This window comes from Manacus vitellinus, unplaced genomic scaffold, assembly GCF_001715985.3.
Source record: "Manacus vitellinus isolate BGI_N305 unplaced genomic scaffold, ASM171598v3 scaffold_14_pilon, whole genome shotgun sequence".
Taxonomy (NCBI): Eukaryota; Metazoa; Chordata; class Aves; order Passeriformes; family Pipridae; genus Manacus; species Manacus vitellinus.
The window spans coordinates 7862028-7881458 of NW_021939063.1; the positions used below are offsets into that span (position 1 = coordinate 7862028).

Sequence of the window (19431 nt, forward strand, 5' to 3'; positions counted from 1 at the left end):
GGAAAGAGCAAACCAACAGCCAGCAAAGAACCTACCACGCTTTTTGTTAAAGAATGATAAATACCACTGCTGTAGTCAGAATTTTTCAGTGGTTTTCAGTGTTTTAGCTTTTATGTTGAAAGCCAAAACATTAATAAAGCAATTGCAGTAGGAGGTACACAAGTCCATGAATGTCAGTAGCAAGGCTTCACATATGTCACTTTGCAGTAATAAAAGACTTCATATATAGTACTAGCACTGTATGTTACTATTTTTATTTTTTATATAAGGAACTAAGGACAGGAATGCAAGCAAATGAAGGAGAAAAATGAAGGCAATTCCAATTAATCATTTCCCCTAGCGACATTTTAATGCATTATTGTTACAATTATTCTAAAATGTCCTCAAAGGATCATCACACCAGCTTTTCCAGACTTCATTTTTCACCAAGTGATAATTTAATAAGCAACCTTTCTGGAAAGTTTGGATCTCTGAAGGGGCAATACCCATTCATCCCTCTAATTTTGTGGGAAACAGGGCTCCTAGACACACTGCAGTATCAGGTGTGTTATGGTACAAGGCCCTCTTTTCATTTCCTTGTGTTTTCACTGGCCTGAAGTTTTCCTTGATTTGGTTTCTTTCTTACTCACTCCCTGATAACCTTCTTCAAATCTGCATTTTGAGAAACCATCTAAAAATATGGCAAGACAAAATGTACCAGCCAGGCTGTGAGGGGATGGACGAGAGGTGGTGTGGGATTTTTTTAAAGATATAAAGTTACTTTTAATATTTTTTCCATTTTACAGCATATGAGTAAAATAACCTCTTCTGTCTCAGCATAATTAGTTCCCCAGTCCTGGCATGCCTGAGAGCCTCGTGTTGTTTGGGGTGCTGTTTGCCAGGGAACACTTAATATTCTCATCTATCACATGAATCAATAAAACGCAACCCTGTTTTTCACAAGGTGGCAGCATATTAGGAAGAGTCATATGGGCTGAGTTAATTTAAAAGTAATAGACTGAAATTGTCCACATTACTTTTATTGAACTGACAGAGCAGGTCCACTGCTGCTATGAAATCAATCCCATTTCATGGAATCACAGAGCAAGGCCATAAAAGTTACTGGTTTATCTTTAAAAAAAAAATAATTAAAGAAAAAATTAAACTTAAGCTCTGATTTTTACTCCCAGAATATGGGCACTTTTTAAAAGACTCTATTCAAGAAATGAATAGGAGAATTAGAGCTATGCCAGATTGACCATATAGCCATTGGGTTAAATTTATGTTCATCAGGGAATAAATGTCTCCCTGCTGAATACCAAAAGGTCAAAGCCTGAAAATAAACTTCAGGCACCTTTGACGTGTGAAAGTGAGTAGTGGAGTTCCCATAAATTCCCTTAATCCTCAGTGGAAAGACAGGGCCCCTTCAGAGGCAAATGATCCCAAGAGCTTGGTGACCCTTGGGATGGTGCAAGTCACTACTGAACAAAGAGGAAAACCAGGAAGAAGAGTCCAAAATTAGGGACCTTGCTTTGGTCCACCTACCTGAGCTGGTCCTAAGAGGGCAAAATCCCAGCAATGAATTCTCCCCCAGATCAGGAGGGGTAGGATGCTCAGTGCTCTATCTTTCTGGGGGCCTTTTGCCTGCAGCATTCAGTCAGTCCCCTGCCCCAGCTATGTTCGGGTTTGTTAACACCTCGTACTTATAATGTTCTAATGTTTGGTCCTGAACAGATTTGCACAGCATAGGAAACAGGGGAGGCACAGTGCCAGAGAGGAGTGTGGTGAGCACGGCAGGACAGAAACATCAGCAGGATTCCTGTCAGCAAAGCAGATTTCACCTTTGATAATACCTGTTTTATCATTACTGGACCCATTACAGCAGGCTACCAGGCAGGAAACCTTAACTGCAGGCTACAGTGATGCACTTGCATCCCCACACCATGCCTGGAAATTTTGACCTTTGTTTTCCTAAAAGTTTTGTCCTCAAATTGATAAATTTCCTCAGACATGAAATTAAAATCTTCAGCACCAAAAATATATTTGCGTCCAAGGATACATGTCATTTCTCATATCCTGGTATTTAAATCATTTGACTTTGAGTGAGATATGGGAGAAATTTAAGTTTCAGTACATTTTAGTCTCCATCATGTCAAATTTACAACCCTGGAGTAAATCACACTGCCAAGACAAATGTCTTCACTTAAATCAGATTTGTTGCTTCCTTCCATACTTCAGAATATTAATAAAATTGGAGTTCTAGTTCATAATAATAGTTTCATCCTCACTGTGCCAGGAAAACCACAAGAAGTTCACAGGAACCTTAATTCATCCTCCCCACGCTCACTTTGTTAAGCAATTCCAGGCTCTGGTTTTCAGTAGCTATGTGAACGTGTGTGAATCTGACTCACATTGTTACCAGTGTACCAGCATGCACACAGTCAGTCCAGATACACCAAGATTTGCTTTAAATGTCTTCTCGAAATGCTGTTCTTATCCTCAGTCTTCCTGAAGACTGGAGTCATTAAAAAACAACAAAACAGCTCTCTGAGAAAGGGGCAAAAGCACCTGAAAGCAAGCAAAAATGGCAGGGATGTTTACAGCTCACTGAAATTACCTGAAATTTCTCCCCTTGGTAAAAGAAATTTTAACAATTGGTTTTCTCTGTCATCTTTCCAACACCTCTTACATCTGTGCTCTCAAGAGAATCACGACCCTCTTTCATTTCTACATCTGATGCAGAATTATAGGAGCTGCTACTGGAGGGGATTACAGATCCAGTCCCTCCAGTAAATGCAAAGGAGATGGTTGTTTTATGTTTCCCCATTGCAGCACCACCCCTGGACCCCAATCAGAGGCCAAGGCACGTTGCTTTAGGCTTTATGCAAGGTTAAAAAGCAGACTCCCACAGAGGCACAGAGCACTGAGCCAAGAGTGGCACAGGGGTATAAAGTGCACTTGTGTAACAACAGATCACAGAGCAGAAACCTCAGCACATTAAAGAAAGGACATAATTTCAAGATGTATTTTTGCCCCACCGGTTGGCCAATCACTGTTCTTAAACCTAGATACTAACACAGACGAGGCAAGTGACACAGACCTGGATTTCTAGCACAGAACAAGGAGCAGGAATGCATCGTTCCAACTGCCACCCACCGAAAACCGCTCTGCCACGTGTGGCTCCATTTCATAGGGCTTGTCAAGAGCCCTCTGTAATGGGAGGCACATGTCACTGGAATGTTGCTGGGAACTCTGTGTGATTCAAAGCGCTTACTGCAGCATTATTACAGTAATCTTTCAGCATGCTTTTACTCCCCAACCTCTCCCCATTTTAACAAAACAATCCTAAGCCTGTATTAACAACAGGGTTTAATGAAAACCATACATTTCATGATGAGTGTTTGGTCATGCATGGGAGATTTGTTTGGAATCAGGATCACTTCTCTCTAGGAATATGACAGGAGATTAAATCATTAAAAATGTATAGTGTGTAATTAGTTTATCATTGCCAGAATTGCAGGAATATTTTCCAACATAAAACTGATGCCACCAGCAAGAGATCATTTTGAAAGATCAATGTTGCTGAGGTATCAAAAACTAAAGTAATTAGGAGACAGCAGGCACGCTGTTCTCCTCTGTACTTCTTTTTTTCTTTTTCCACAGCCACATGCATGCATATATATATATAAAAACTATGCAACTACCTCCTTACAAATCCAGCCAGTGAGGGGATGGACACCGTGAGCCACAGAAACACTATTAGCGATTGTCTTAACTGGCATGGTGATGCAAGATTATTCTGAAGCATCACCATCTTCTGAGCCTTGAGGATTTATGCTAACTGCATAATTCTAGGGAAAGCAGTAGAAAGCACCACAAACAGGATCTTGGTATTAGTTAATTATGGCACCGCAATATTTTCACCGGAGGCATTCTAGAAATACACTGCAGTACAGTGATGCTGTTTGTATTGCAATAGTTAAGGTGGTTTCAGACCATAAATTATAAACCTCATTTTTCAGAGTTTATGACAGAGCTATAAAAAAGGAACCAGCCCTAGCCAGTTTTCTTTTATGACATAAAAAAATTAGCTATTTAAAAGCTATACATTTATGCATGAGTTCAATGGTTTCAAATGGTTTTTCTCCTCCCACATTCTCTCGTTTCCAGCATGGACAAAGCCACAGTCATATTTGATGGCCATCCTCCTCTTCCTCCACACTGTGACCCAGCCTCTCAGACAGATTGCCACTTAAAACCAGATTCTTTTGTTTTCTAGGGGGAATTAGCAATCTTATGTGAGTCAGCATCCCTGGACAACTCTTTGTATGTATTTAGTAAGGAAATATTAAAGCTGTCATTTTCAATATGAGGTTCGCAGACCCCTCGGGGACTAATTTAAAGGGGTCTGGATAAGATAATTAAGAAAAGTCAGTCTACTGTCAGTAGTCTTAAACTCATTGAAAAAGGGTCGACACTTCATCAAGAAAATGTCTGTGAGATTACAAATAAAAAAAAAAAATTAAAAAAAAAATCAAACCTTCACTGAAATGCTAGATTACTATTTTCCAAGGAGAATATGAATTTAAAGCAGCATAGAGGGTTGATGTCAGCTTCCAGTGCAGAGTTTCTTTCAAAAGCAGATGTCAGCCTTATAGGCTCAGAGCTTACGTGCAGCAGTTGTAGGAGCACACGCCAGCAGCCTTCAAATGCCAGCTCCAGCTCCAAATGGACCAGTGAATCCACACCATGCCCACTGCTCCATGGCCAAGGTCACCACCTCTCTGAGCTGTCCCCGAGCCTCCACCTTCTGCTCGTACATACAGACAAGTGGAGGTAAACATGTCACCTCAACACCCTTTTGAACTGAAATTGAGTTACTTTCAGGATCTCAGGTGCACAAACATCCTTAATTTCTATATAACATATATGTATGTACATATAAATGAGAAAGAGTGTAGAGCAAAGTCACTTAGCAGATATTAGTCACAACTTCTTGAAAGGGGTATGATATTTCTGTTTGAAGCGCACTTTAAGTACTTTAAATTAAGATACCGAAACCTCTTCAACATCATTAACCTGGACTGAAAATAATCAATAAATAATCATTTTGCATGTAAGTATGAAAGGCAAATGTCTGATACATTAATTATGAAACCCCTTGTGTACTAATGGTTGCCATAACCTAGGGGATCGATTCCATTATGGATATTTACACAGTGACCTATTAGGAATACACGGAACTATCATTTTTTACATTGATTATCCATCCTTAAAACAGATAGTAATGTATACTTAAATGCATGGATTGTAAAGATCATTTTTAACCTTTATTACGTATTCTTTGTTGAAATGGAAATCGTTTGAGCATCATGGTATGAAGGACACAATTTCAATTTATGTCTTAAGAACAGAGGACAATTATGAATGCACATAAGAAAAAAAAAATCTCTGATTTGCAGTAGTTGAATGAGTTACCTAGAACACAAATGTTTCTAATCTGAACTCAAGCAAACAACACAGACATTGCTGGGGAGCCATAAAATAAATACATATTGAACTTTCATAAATTGTATCGCCTTTTGAAAACGCCTGAAGCAAAATTCCCCCTCTGAATAGCTCCAGTATAAACCAACATGAACTATAATCAGTATGGTTGATGCTGGAGGTAGAATGTTTTAATTTGACAAACCTGTCCTGTGTCAAGTTTCCACAGTAAATAGCAGGGCTACTCGGGAGACAAATCCAGCCACAAGCCACACCAACAGCCTCAAAGTTACATAGAAAGGCACCCAAGGGAGATCACCCCCAGCCACCACCATCTGCACTGGTGCCTGCCTGCCCTTCTGGTGTGGGGCAGGGCCACTGTGTCACGAGGGAAAGGAAAAATCTTTTCTCTGTGCTCCAAAGGAGAAAAGGTCCATGGGTTACAGAGTCAGCTGGGAATGAGCAGCTGGAAATGGGAACAAGGCAGTTATCAAGGCTCTGAGCGAGCCAAAGGCTGCTGCAACACTGACACTCTGTCTAGAGAGGGTGGTGAAATGCTATAGCCCTGCTGAAAGGACATAAACATTCAGACCTGACAATGACAGTCACTGCTATTTGGGCATATCTGGAGAAAATGAAGAGATTTTAACCTGGGACAGCAGCTCCTTTGTAAAAGTGAGGTCTGGTCATCTTCAGATTCATTTTACAGCCAAAGAGGAGAAACAGCTTCTTTTACTTGGCAGTAGCTCTGTGTGGAGCTCTCGCCGGAAGAGAGAAGGAAAAATAAACTAAGGCCTCCTAGTGCATTTAAAACGAGCTGTCACTAGGTTAACCAAGCCCCAAAGAAGGCACGTAGTACCTGCTCTTAGCAAATTCACTTACTGATTATCAAATCAATTTAGCAATTCGGCAAAGTGCCCATCATCCCTCAAGGCTGTCGCCACACCTGTCAACAAAAACCAGGCGCCGACTCCTCTCTTAAGGACATAACATGTGTCAATTTGAAGGTCCTATTCAAATCACAGCTTCCTGCCAGTTCTGATCTCCTCCTCCATCTTTCATGCCATAATCTTCTTAAAACTAACAAAACCCACACTGGTTTTGAAAGTGCTGAATTTTCCACCTGCCAGTGAGGTGGCACAGCGGGGATGGCAGCAGCCCTGCTGTAAAGCACCCGCCAACACCAAGAGGCAGAGGTATCAGTAATTCCTCCCAGGTGCTCAGAGGGCAGCCACTGATCTTTACAGTCTTTATCATACAAAGGATTTTTTGTTGATGTTGCTAGATAAACATGGTCTTCTCCCTTGCTAGTTACAAGGATGCATGGTGCAATCAGGGAAGCAATACTGCCCTGCTGAATGTCTCCTCTCCTTCACAGCAGCGGTCACTGAAATTTCCAGTCCATTCGAATTTGTCCAGTGCCCATGCATTTGGGGGAAGCAGATCTAAATCTCTCCTCATACTTATCTGCATGAGCATTATTTCAAGCATGCACACACTATTTCTGGGTCCTGGGGTGTGCACCACAATCCCACAAATAGCTCCCCGCAATGCAAAGATGTGTGGACCAGCAAGACACATCAACAAAAAGAAGCAGCATCATGTTTAACCCCGCAACAATTTGGCATTATTAGAGCCTGGGCAGTATCTCAATCTACAAAAGCAAAATCTCAGCTGTGCCCAGCTCCCTCTCCTCTCCTCTCCTCTCCATAGGGTCAGCAGAGCCAGCATCACAGAAGCTCTAAATTCGAAATAACTCTTGCACAAAACGCCCTGCCATTGTGAACACTGCAAAGCCTCAAACCTGTTCAGCATGAAGCTCCATTTGAGTCTTCTGAGCATCCTTTCTTTTTAAAGCATAAGCAGATTAAGCTCACTGAGCATCTTTCTTCAGCAATCATGGAGATGCATTAAAATACAGTAAATGAAGAAGGCCTGATAAGACTAATGAATGCATTATCTCAAATCCCAGATTGCTATAACTTTACAGAAGTAAAGAAATGAACCTAAGAACAGACTTTAAATACTGTTTCAAGGGTAAAGTATCGATGTATTGATCTTATGAGTGCTATTATCAGATGGCTATCTCTGGGTGTCAGGTGAATCCATTCACTGCTAGAAAGACACACCAGGTTGTCAAGGCCTGACAATTATCCTTGCTAATTATTTCTCTCCTACTGCCCTTTTCCAGTTCTAGCTTCTGACTGCTGCCAAATTATTCCTTGTAGTGTTACCAAAATGTCTTCCACTTCTATCTTGGTTAATTATGATGGGAAAACATCTGAACTAACTCTGCTTATAATGGAGCAATATTATGTCAGAGATCACATGTGGATGTTTTGCTACCTCAAATGTTAAACGGGCCAAAACAATTTGCTAGGATGCTTTCTCTGAAATGAGAGCTTGCTCTTCTTCTACAGAAGACATTAATTTCCTCTGACATGGTCTCACCTTCAAACTCCTCAGAGCTCAGCCCCACATCTGAGCTTTCATATGGTTCATATATATTTCATATTTCTTTTCTTTAAAATGGACCAACACAACAGCTGTTTGAGCTGCAAGAATCCAGAAATTGCTGTTTTCAGTTTCTTGAAATGCTACTTTGCAAGATGCTAATCCTGTACCCTGGAAATACAGCAATTCCCTTCCAGGCTGTGCCCCGTACAGGGACATCCAGCCCAGCAGACACATCCTCAATACCACAAAGGGAATAGGAACAGGAACATTTTATCAGAGGCAACATAAGGAATAGCCATTTTCAGTATTGACCAACTTGGGTCTTGGTCTTGCTACTACAAAACTGTCTGATAAATCACCATATGGTTTGGTGGGAAGGCTACCAGCCCTTCCAGAAATGGGATGCCAGCAACAACAGCATGTTGCCTCCAGCTTTACTTAGTAAACAGCATGTGCTTCAACATCAGTGACTGATACAACTGAAGGAATCTAATTCTGGGAGTAGATTCCTACAAAGGAAGTATTAGATGAGGTTGAAGAGAAAGACACGACTATGGATTTGAGGATGGGTGGCTCCATTTCTGTTCAGGAAATACTGGGTTTCACTTTTACTCTCTTGAAATTTCATCTTTTGAATGCAGCTCATTAAGTGAGTGCTCACATTCCTGGCTCCCAAACAGAATGAGAGCTCTCAAGTAAAGAATTTCAAATGAATTCTTTTTAAAACCTTCCCGTTATTGCCAATCTCCTATTCTGAGCTGGATGTAATGACATTTCTTTTTCTTAAGGGATATTATGGTCCTGCCTGGAACAAGCCACCTCAAGATTAAATGTGTCACTCAACTCTCAGCAAGCCACCTTCTCCTCAAAGAGCACCAGCCTGCCCTAAGAGGATCTAGACCACAGAGAAAGGAGAATAGAACTTCCCATTCAACCAAGGACGACGAGAAACTTAACAAAAGAGGTTTCCTCTTCTTTTCAAATGAATTTTGTAATTTTGACTACTCATCTGTGGGTAGTTTTGCATTTTAAAAAGTTAAATCTAATACTCTTTGAAAACCCTTGAGTGCTGCATGCAGGTATTGAGTATTGAATTTGTTATCTTATTTGTAGGCACAACCACCCTGAAGGAATGGAAGGGCTTGATGCAGGTATGAAAATCAACTAAAATCACCCTCACAGCAATCTAGTTAAGGTAAAGATCAAACACAAGCAGTATTGCAGTTATGAACTTCAAGACACGGAATGTAGTTAAAGACAAAAATGACAAAATTCAAGAAATTTAATCCATTCATGGCACGATCAAATCCCAAAGATACCTCTCCCTTTCATAACAAATGTGTGATAGATGTTGTACTAATGCAAGTGTTTTATTCTCAAATTACATTCGCCACTCAAGGTGAGCAAGTTTGCTTCTCCCCCCTTTACATAGGGCCTGAGAGTCTGTTAAAAAGTCAGATTTGCCCCCAATCCCAGAGAATATTGATTCACCCTTAACTTATTAGGGAGATACTCTGTCTTCTTTTCCTGGACAATTAACAGTCCCCTCTGGAGAAACTAATGTTCTTTTGGCAGACCAGGTGCCATTTTCTGTGCTTGAATAAACTATTAACAAACTGTTAGCCCACTGCAGGGAGAAAAAGCTCTTTCCCAGCTGGTAATGCTATTTCTAACTCCGGTGGCAAGCCTGAATCTGTATTTCTTACACACATGTAGATCAGGAGCTATGTTTTACAAAAAAACCCTCCTGAATGGTCAATGGCCAACAATAGCCACACTCTCTTTGTAGGATATGCTAACAAAGGTTTTCCTGCCTGGGCAGTGAGCACTGGAGGCAGCTGCAGGCATTTCCGGGAAATATGAGCCCTCTTTGCCTCCTCTCTGAAGCCAGAGGATAAAGGAAAGCCCCCTCTGTAGACAGCCAGACCAGACAGGATAGTGATAGGCATTATTGGGCTTTCGAGGAATGTGCTGAAAAGCCCAACTATTTTGGGAATATAGAATTTTTCTTATTAAGCCATGTAGCAAAATAGAAAGCAAGAGGACACGTATTCAGGTATACAACTATTTCCCCCAAATTGTTTTATCTCTACAGAAAGACGAGAGCCTCAAAGCATGAGCAAACACGTATGTTTTTCTCTTGTTTTCAACCACTTGATTGTTATTTCATTTCTACCAGGCAGTAAACTCTTGCTGCGTTTTAGATCCTTTTTCAACTTCAGTTAACCTTCCCATCCTGTCTGGAAATACAATGCCTATGAACTGGGGAAATAACAAGGACTACGCTCATATTGCTGCCTGATCTCTTACATCACGTGAAGCTTCATCATAGAAAAAAAAAAAAGGCAATCCATCCCTGCAAAACCTGTGGTTACAGCAGCAGCAGCATTGCTGCATCCTAGAGCAGGAATGCCACTGGGGCAGGTGCTGCACAAACCCAGCAAAGACACATTCCTTTTCCCAAAAAGCTTTTAAACTCAATATAAGAAACATCAGAGCAATTCAGGTGGGAGGGCAAGAAGGTAAATATGATATTACTGATCATCACAGTCCCAGTGAATGTACAGTCCCAGCTTGCCTTCCTTTAGAATTAAAAAGCCTTTTGGTGACCCACATTATAAAATCAGTTCTAATGAAAACCTTTTTTGGACACACAAATACCCAGACAGCAAGATGTGTCTTCCCTTCCCTTCCCTTTTGGTCATCAACCCTTAGAATGCAGTTCTTTAACATAAGATAAAATGAAACAAAGTTCTGAATAAATGTACTGAGTTTTCTCACTGTGAAAAACATGTCTGACGTAATTTATTCTCTTGGCACAAAATTATAGCAACTGTTTAGAATTCTTCAGTAAATAAAAAAACAAACAAAAACCCTAAAGAACTAAAATGCAATCAGTAAAGTACCAGTATAATAGACAATTTAAATAATTTCCTGCTTGCTGCCTTAAATCATGATTAACATTGGTGAAATCTATTCCCATTGTTTGAGCCTCAGTGAAATGACTTCCATGGGAAATACTGGCCAACAACTACCAACCAGCCCATTAACCATATTAACCATATTTGTTTTGATCTTTTTTTGTGCCAAGGAAACATTATTGCTTCTTAACACATTTGTGCAATGTTTCTTTTCATGCCCCCCAATATTATCTCTCTTTGTTATTTCCAGTGGGCTTATTGGGGTAACACATCTCCAGGGGAAGACATCTCAAAGTCCCTGGACTATTAGACTAGCCCAACAGAAAGGGGCAGTGCTGAGCACTTATCAAGCTTCACGTGCTTCTAACCAACATCCCAGGACCCTTGTGTGGAGCCAACCTGGCACAGTGTGTAGTGCAAACACCCCGTGCTCAGAGCCCACAGTCCAGAGACACTCGAGGGACCTGCTCACCACCCTGTAAGCCTCACATGCTTCATGGCTGTGCACTGGACTCTGAAAATCTGCCTTCTGGTGTCTAAGCTCCCAAACTTCAAAAGCTGTGAGCAGCTCTAGATAACTCAGCCACCTCAGCCTCACACAGGGAGTCATTTCCACGGAGAGCAATCCATCAGCCCTTTAATAGCTGCAGGAGCAAGCTTTTTCACAGCATTAGTGAAGCCCTCATATCTCCCCATACTAAATTACATGGTGCTTCTGTCCAAGATGTATTTGCAAAGAGGGATGCTGAGGTTCAGCTGAGTCCTCACCTCTAACCCAGCTTAGAAAGCCTCCATGCACAGCCTCCCTACCTGTGCTCACCTCTCACCATCACTGCTGGGGAGAGGAGGCTGACATGAACATGTCAGAGAAGAGATCCTGCTAGAAGGCCCTTTAAGTCTATCAAAGTTCTAGGCTGTTCCTTACAGCTAGGGCCAAACAAAGTCACCTCCTCGCAGTGAAACACTTTTCCTTGCAGGATCCTGCTAGACAGTCTATGGCAGCTACCTAACATGCTGAAGCAGCAGAAATAGCTACCACCTGCTGTCCTCTTCCTTCTCCTCCCATACTCAAGTAACTATTCTAGAAGAACAGAATTTAGCAAGTTCACACACATATTTCTTCCTTTTTTGTCACACTGAGTGCCCAGAAGCAAATGCCAGGAAATCCAGTGGTCTAAGGACCCAGGAAACTCAGCACACAGAGCTCACCTTTACAGCTGGGGAGAGACAGTCCCATTTTTCTAACTCAGACAATCCCACATTTCAAGTAACAATCCTATTGAATCTGCTACCTTTCATTAAAGTAGCTCTTACAACTCTGTCAAATTCTCCAACCTTTGTATTGATTTTTTTCTCCTATTCAAAATAATTCTCCCTTACAACAAGAGCTGGATGTCAGCCTCTTATCTCTTATTTTCACCCCATCTGATCCTCCTTCTCCTTGTCAGTCTTTCCAGATTCCAATTAATCATGTAGAAAATCAGGGATTTATGTTAAGAAGAATGTACAACTCTTAGTTCATCATTAACACACTATAATTGCAGTGTAGTGCTACTGCCTCTGACCTTTTCAACAAGTCAGTGGAAATCCTTTGGGGAAAGCAGGACATTCCCAGCCAACATGAAAAGAGCTGTATCTGGTTCATGCTACTGGACCATTACTTCAAAATAAAACTCTGGATGCATTTTAACATTTGCAACTTGCTCTAGAAATCACTGGGGCCTGACAGGCAGAAGGAAGATGCAGCCATAAAACCAAACTGCTTTTACATCCCTAAATTTTGTCTGGGTCTCTACATGAATGGTCCCAAGATGCACTAAACCCTCCACTAAACATATTTAATTTCAGACCATCCTCTCCTGTTTCTTCTTAATTATCATGGGACATACACAGAAAAGATCAGCCAGATGGAGACTAAATATTTCACTACTACAAGATGGAGCATTCTGCACTAAAATGGAACCTTGATTACAATAAAGTCATTAATTAAAGTCTCAACTGATTCTCCTGTCAGTATATAGGAGGCACTAAAGACAACTGTGAGGAGACAGTGTACTAGCTACACTAAGGAAAATAAAACAGTAAACCAGATAGTGATAAGATGATGTTTAACTTGCACTACTCACAGTGAAACACGATGGAAACTCAGCCATGTGTTCAATATATCCACCCATTTTATGTTTATAAAATTATGACACACTGATTTCTTGACAACAAGAATCCTGAACAACATTTAAAAGCAGTGAAGAGCAAAAAGGAGTAAAGGCTAGAGACTCCTGGAGTAAAATCTTACTTTACTGGAGATAAGACAGAGATATAGATTTGGTTTTTTAGCATACTGCATGTTTTCAGTACTTTATGGCTATCTGGACCTCTAAAGACCGTGGGAAAAGGGGAGACAGAAGACTGTAAGAAAACAAAAAAAAAACATACTAAGTGCCATTTTCAAGGAAAAATAAAATAATTAAATGTGAAAATGCCCAAGTCATTTCCTTGTCTGAATGATTAAGTCAAGGGTGTTGTAAGAAATGCAGATGGAATAAGCAGAGCATGCTAAATTCCCTGGACACTCCACAGCACAGACAGCAGGAGTATTGAGCTAAATCCTCACTCAGAGATCAGCCCATCTCCCATCAAAGTCACCTGGAGTTCTAAGTATCCCCTTATAAGTCCTTTGAGAGAATTATTACAGTAAAATTACTTTAGACAGTCATAGTCTCCCACTGTGATATATTCCCAATGGTCCTCTTTAGGTCCCTCTATCATTTATTGACCTCTACTTTGCTTCATCCTGCCAGATAGAGGTAAGGAAATTTGAAGAGCAACAGGTAAACAAAATATAAGTAAATTAAACCAATGCTGGCTCTCTGTTGCACAATCAGTCTTTACTGTATGTGAAGTCAACACCAGAGATCTTTGCAAAATTACAATTACTAGATGTGCTGGATGCCAAAAATAATAAACTCAGCTGCAACACAGGGTGTTGGTTCTCTCCTATATACCAAGAGAAGATCCTGTGATATGTTCATTTAATGTCATAAAGTGTGTGCAAATCTAAACAGACTCACAACTGCACCAACAGTAAAACTACATAACAGAAATGGTCCCATTTCTAACATTAAGAAGTAAATATCCCCTTCCATTCACAGGTAGACAGAGGGTTGAACATATTCTATAGGTGATTCCAGGTGTGATAGAAAGTCTTAATATTCAGGATAAAATAATAAAAAAAACCCAAAACCAAACAGTGACTAGTCTCAGCTTATTCCCTGTAGTAGAGGTTTTTGTGCACTGAATACCACACATTTCTTCTACATTAATGACACTGATTGTCATCTGCCTGTGATAATGTAAAACATCAGAATTCAGTGATACAGTGAGAGGTAGGATAGCACACAGCAATAAACTTTGGCAAGGTTACCTGAGCATTCCAATTACAGCAACTAACCGTAGATCTAGACCACACCGAAGTTAGTATGTAGATTCAAAGAGAAAAGGAAGAAAATCAAAGAAGTAGCAAGAACAAAGACACCATTAGAACCTGGAAAGTCTTCTGAGAAACACACTTGAAGAACAGAAAGAATTGTTAATGCAAATGATTGTTTTGTAATAATAATTAAGTAAAATGAATCTGTCAACATAATGTAAAAGCTTGTTAATTGACATAAAAGGGTGTCAGCTCTTAATTTTCTGCTGGGATGGCTCGTGCGGTTTTCTGTTGGGGGTTTTTTTTGGATACTTTTTTTTTAAAATGGAAAAGAACTTGATATTCTCAAAAACATGCATGTTGGTACTTGTGGCTATGAAATCACATTGCTCTTTCAGAAAGCCAAGTTGATGTTCCTACAAGGAATTTGGCCTAGACAATGCAAGTTTGTTCATGTTAGAGTAAAGGGATGAGGTCTTTATGGCATATTGGAGTATGGTCCTTGGAATAAGATCCTCATTTACTAAATAAATTACTGTATAGTACTGTATAATGGTGTTCACATTATAACTGACAATTAGCACCATTAAAGGGAACGCTCATAAACAACCAAGCTCACATCAAATTAACACAGCCATGATTAAAATCACTCTTCTGATTTCTGCTCTTCACAGAAATAATCAGCATTTTGCATAAAAATTAGTATGAAGCAGCTAAAAAAGAATTACAAAAAATAAAACCATGGTTCTGCTGGGATGGTGGGACTGCACTCCACCAGCACAGCACAGCAGTGCCACGTCAGCTCCTCGGCTGCTGTGAAATGTTAAGTGTTGGGCTTCCCTCGGAGCAGGGAGCTCGCACGGACCTCGTGCAGCCAGGGCTGGTAACCAGTGCGGTGACACGGGAGATTAAAGTGCTGCAATTACTCCTCTTGGCTCTAATGAGGGGAACCTGGGTTCTCTCCTGGCCTGAGGGAAGCTCATCTTCTTTATTTTAACTTTGTCACTTAGCCACTTAAATGGTTTTCTAGCCTTTGCATGCTCATTTATTCTGCTGCGGCTTCAGAAAGAAAAAGAAAAACCTGAATAATTATAGCAGAGAAGAACAATAACAAAATGCAAAGGAGTCAGCAATTCATTAAAATTTAGAGAATGCAACATTAAAAACTTTTCTTAACTCGGAAAAAAAAAAAAAAGGAGTCAGACTTTTTCTAAACTGGCATGGAGCCCACGTCCTCATTAGGATTCACACTCCACTCACACAGCAATACACTAATGGTATCACTTTAATCTTCAGCATCACAGCACTAGTTCCTGGCCTCAACCAGATGTTGATGCTAAAATGGCAAGAAAGAGGGAAAAAGAAACTTCTTGCCAGCACTGAGCAGGGCTGGCATCAATCTGGATCCTAGCAGGTGGAAGTTTGAAGCACAGGGACACGAATGCTACTTCAGAGACAGCTAGGCTTGTAATGGCTTCATAAGGCTCAAGTATCACTAAGGAAAATCTAATCAATAAATAAGCAATCAAGACCTCTAATGAAAGAATACCATTACATATACTATGGTTTAAAAAGGAATCACAATATGCTACATATGCATAAAAGTACTGCAAGATAATACGCCTTTGATCCAACATGCCTTTAAAACAGGAAACACAAGGATGTTCTTATATATCTTACCAACTAATTTAACATATAAATCACAAAAAAAATATGATCCAGATGGGCTTCAATGAAGGAAACCAATTAACGTAGACAGCCTTACCATCTGACACATTAACTGCAATAATAAAAACCAAACAACATGGTCAAACAATAATGCTCTGTATTATATCTGACATTTCTAATTAGTTTCTGCATCCTCTTCAAGAAGAAAGACTACCAGCAAGCACTTTGTTTTCCAGAGGAAAAAACTTCTAAACTTAATGCGCGCAGAGCTCAGTCTATGGATGAAGCTGATCTATTTGTGTTCCCTTGGGATGTGCTTTGGAACTAATGGGTTTTGCATAGTCCACATCTGGTTGCACGATTAGACATAGAAAATGTTTCCTTTCAGCTGCATCACCACTGTAACTGCTGCAGACATGGAATGCCAATACCTGCATGCTACTTTAAAGCTTTACCTATGCCCATGGGCTCAGAATAAACAGAATGATTTGGGCTTTGATTTCTGCAGGATAGAATTTTGGTTTATCCTTTCTACAGTCTTCCTAGAAACGTCACTTCTCAAATGAAGCACAGTATTTTTGGCACAGACCTCCCAGCATCAGGCAATTAGGATTGCATCAGACAGTTGCAAGCTGCACTACAAATTAAAAGCTTCACCATATATACATGTACAGTTACTGTTTGAGAGGTGTAATGCCAACTCTGAGAACTGGTTTTGTATGCATTGGCAACAAAGACTCAGTTTCATCACCTTAGACCTACTGGATCCTTCAAAATCCACCCAGGGAAATCCTTTTCAGCACATGATTGAAATTTAGAATTCTTGTGTAGGAGGTAAATAGGATCACAACTGGGAAAGTCTTGGTTTGGAAATTTGTTCTTCCTTTGCAAAAAAGCAAAGGAATGGCTGTAGGAATTCTGCTGATGTCATCATACCAAGGAAGGCCAGAGGACAGAGGACCATGTCATTGCAACAAACACAAATCTTTTGGAAAACTATATTTTCCTTATTAGGATTAACACTAAACCTATCTGATACAGCAATTTATTTTGCACAGCATTCATAAACAAGTGACATAACTTCTCAAAGGAAGTCAAGGCAGTTTCCTTTGTTTTTCACCCTCAATTTTAAAGCAGAAAAAATTAGAATTCTGACTAACTGAAAAGAAAATTAAGAATACTTAAGCCATAGGAAAATTATTTCTTAGGAATTTGCTTCTTTCCAAAGTAATCCATTTATCAAGCCAGCACCAAATAGCCTTGGCATCATAAGAAAGGGTTTGTGAATTCTGACACAAACAAGAAGGTCCAGGCTTCTTCACTACCTCCACCCTTGAAATTTCAGAAGAGGAGTTGACTGGCTCTGTAGACTTTCTGAGTGCACCTTCCTGAGGTTTACAAGTACCAGTATTGCCAACTGAGACAGATCGGGCAGCATGACAATGATTGGCCCTTTGCTCCATGTTCTCGGGGTAGCCCCTTCTGAGAAATCACAGCTACATCAAGGAGATGATGTTTGAAAAGCTCAGTAAAAAGAAGATAATATCTCTGTCTCCCAGAAAGTCAACATACAGGTACACAACTGGGAGACAAAAAAATGGTTTCTAATTCTTGTGTGATGGGGCAGTTTGAGCAGGTAGGTGAAAACCAGAGGTTCTGGTCATGCACCAGAGTCTATTACAACCTCCCTTTGAGCTCTAGAAGCCCCTTTCCACCTCCTGAAATATGTGATTGGCTTTAGCCAGTGTGATGAATTCTAGCATGCTGGGGGCTGAATCAAGTTCTTGCCAGACCCAGCTCCCAAGATGACCATTTCTGCCCACGCGTGAGCTTTCTGGGCACGCGCATTCTGAAATGCCACTCTCAGACAGTGCGTATCTGCTTACTGACAGGCAAAGGTGACACCAGATAACATCTGCTTTACCGCACCATGCAAAACCTTGACTATTGAGTCAAAAGTATCAACAGGCTCTGTTGACACAGAAAACACTGCACTGACAACAGAGCCACTTGGGACCATCTGTCACAAGCCAAGACCCAACCGCATCAGGCTCCCCAGCAGCCCGTGGCCTGGGACTCTCTGGGACATCTGAAGGCCTGTCCCTGCAGCCAGCTGCAGACAGTCACCTGGCCCTGTGCTCCCAACACGGCGCCGTTCCCAGGGCACAGTGCCCGCAGCGGTTCCTCGCTCCCGCCGTGGCACAGTGCCCTGCTGGGATCGCTGGGCGGCCGTCGGGCTGGGGCTGGCACAGGTCCAGCTGGCTCCAGCACAGCCAGAGCAAACACAGAGCTGATTGCACGGATCTATGTAGAGATCCTGTTAGTGCAAGGCAAGGGGTGGCACCTGAATCCAGGTAGAGAGAGGTGCCATGAGTTTGTGCAAGGAAGTAATTCCGATGACAAGCATCGGTCTCGGCACGATGGCTCCCAAACCGCCGCTATTTGTTTGTAAGCATCGTGGGAAAGGAAAGGTCTGGAGGACAATGAGGTCACTTTGAGGATATTTGTAAGGAGATCCTCCCACACATGGAAAGCTTATGCGAGAAATGAGAAAAGTGGCTGTTTGCAACTTAACCCATGGGACACGAGAGCTGGCAATGTCTGCAAAGCAGAGTTCGGAGCTAACACTGCAAAAGCACATGAGAGATGATAGATAGAGTGCTCCGAGGGCCGGAAGGGGCTGCAAAGTGATATGTTCACTGAAAGAAGCATTGCCCTATTTCACTGTCGCCTCAAACTACAGCAACACGTTCTGGTTTTGTTTTCTCTGAGAACAGAAGCGCACGTCTTTCCACTCACCTCAACGGGGAACCTCTTGCCGTTGATGCTGTGCTCAGAGCCAGCTGATCCGTTGCTCTGACCCCAGTGAAACTCCACTTTCTCTGCCTTGAATCTTCCTGGTAACCCGGCACCACTGACAAAATAATCGTCCTTCAGCAGGATAGCAACTGCACACACAGAACAATGAGGGGAAAACTCTTAGCACAGTTTTTCTGAAGCATTTATGGTTTTTGCTCATTATATCAGAATACTTTTTCTAATGCAAGCAAAATGTCGGGTCATCATTTTCTGCTTTACAGAGATTGGCTCAAAAAAAAAAGTCTACAACTAATGCTGGCTAATTATGGAAGTGATTATGAAGTTACGCAGACCACAGAAAATCCCGAAGCCTGTATTTCTCAAGGACTTTTTGCCCTCCTTATTGGACTTTGATTAAAATTTAAATGGCAAACTCCATCAAAACCTGTTTAATGTGGTTCCAGAAAGTAACGGCTGACCATGGTCCCTGCCCTTATAAACCACAGAGGGTCTGCAGATCACGAGTTAGGAAAAGAACAGGTCCTCTGTTCTTGGATTTCCTTTATTTTGTTGGTGGGGACCTCTGTGCCCCATCCCACCTCTACTGCTGGACAAGGCGGGTGCTTTCCTTACCCTCCCTGCCCCCCCTCTGTAAAATGGGGAGAGTGACAATAATATTTTTGAGACTCACTC

The 19431-nt window shown here is 41.2% G+C and overlaps 1 protein-coding gene across 1 annotated transcript in view; it reads right to left on the reverse strand.

Moving 5' to 3' along the window:
• PTPRG (protein tyrosine phosphatase receptor type G) overlaps positions 1-19431 on the reverse strand; it is a 374823-nt gene that overhangs the window by 161307 nt on the left and 194085 nt on the right. Inside the window, 1 exon segment of the mRNA XM_029958316.1 lies at positions 18739-18887. Coding sequence (XP_029814176.1) covers positions 18739-18887 — 149 coding nt within the window.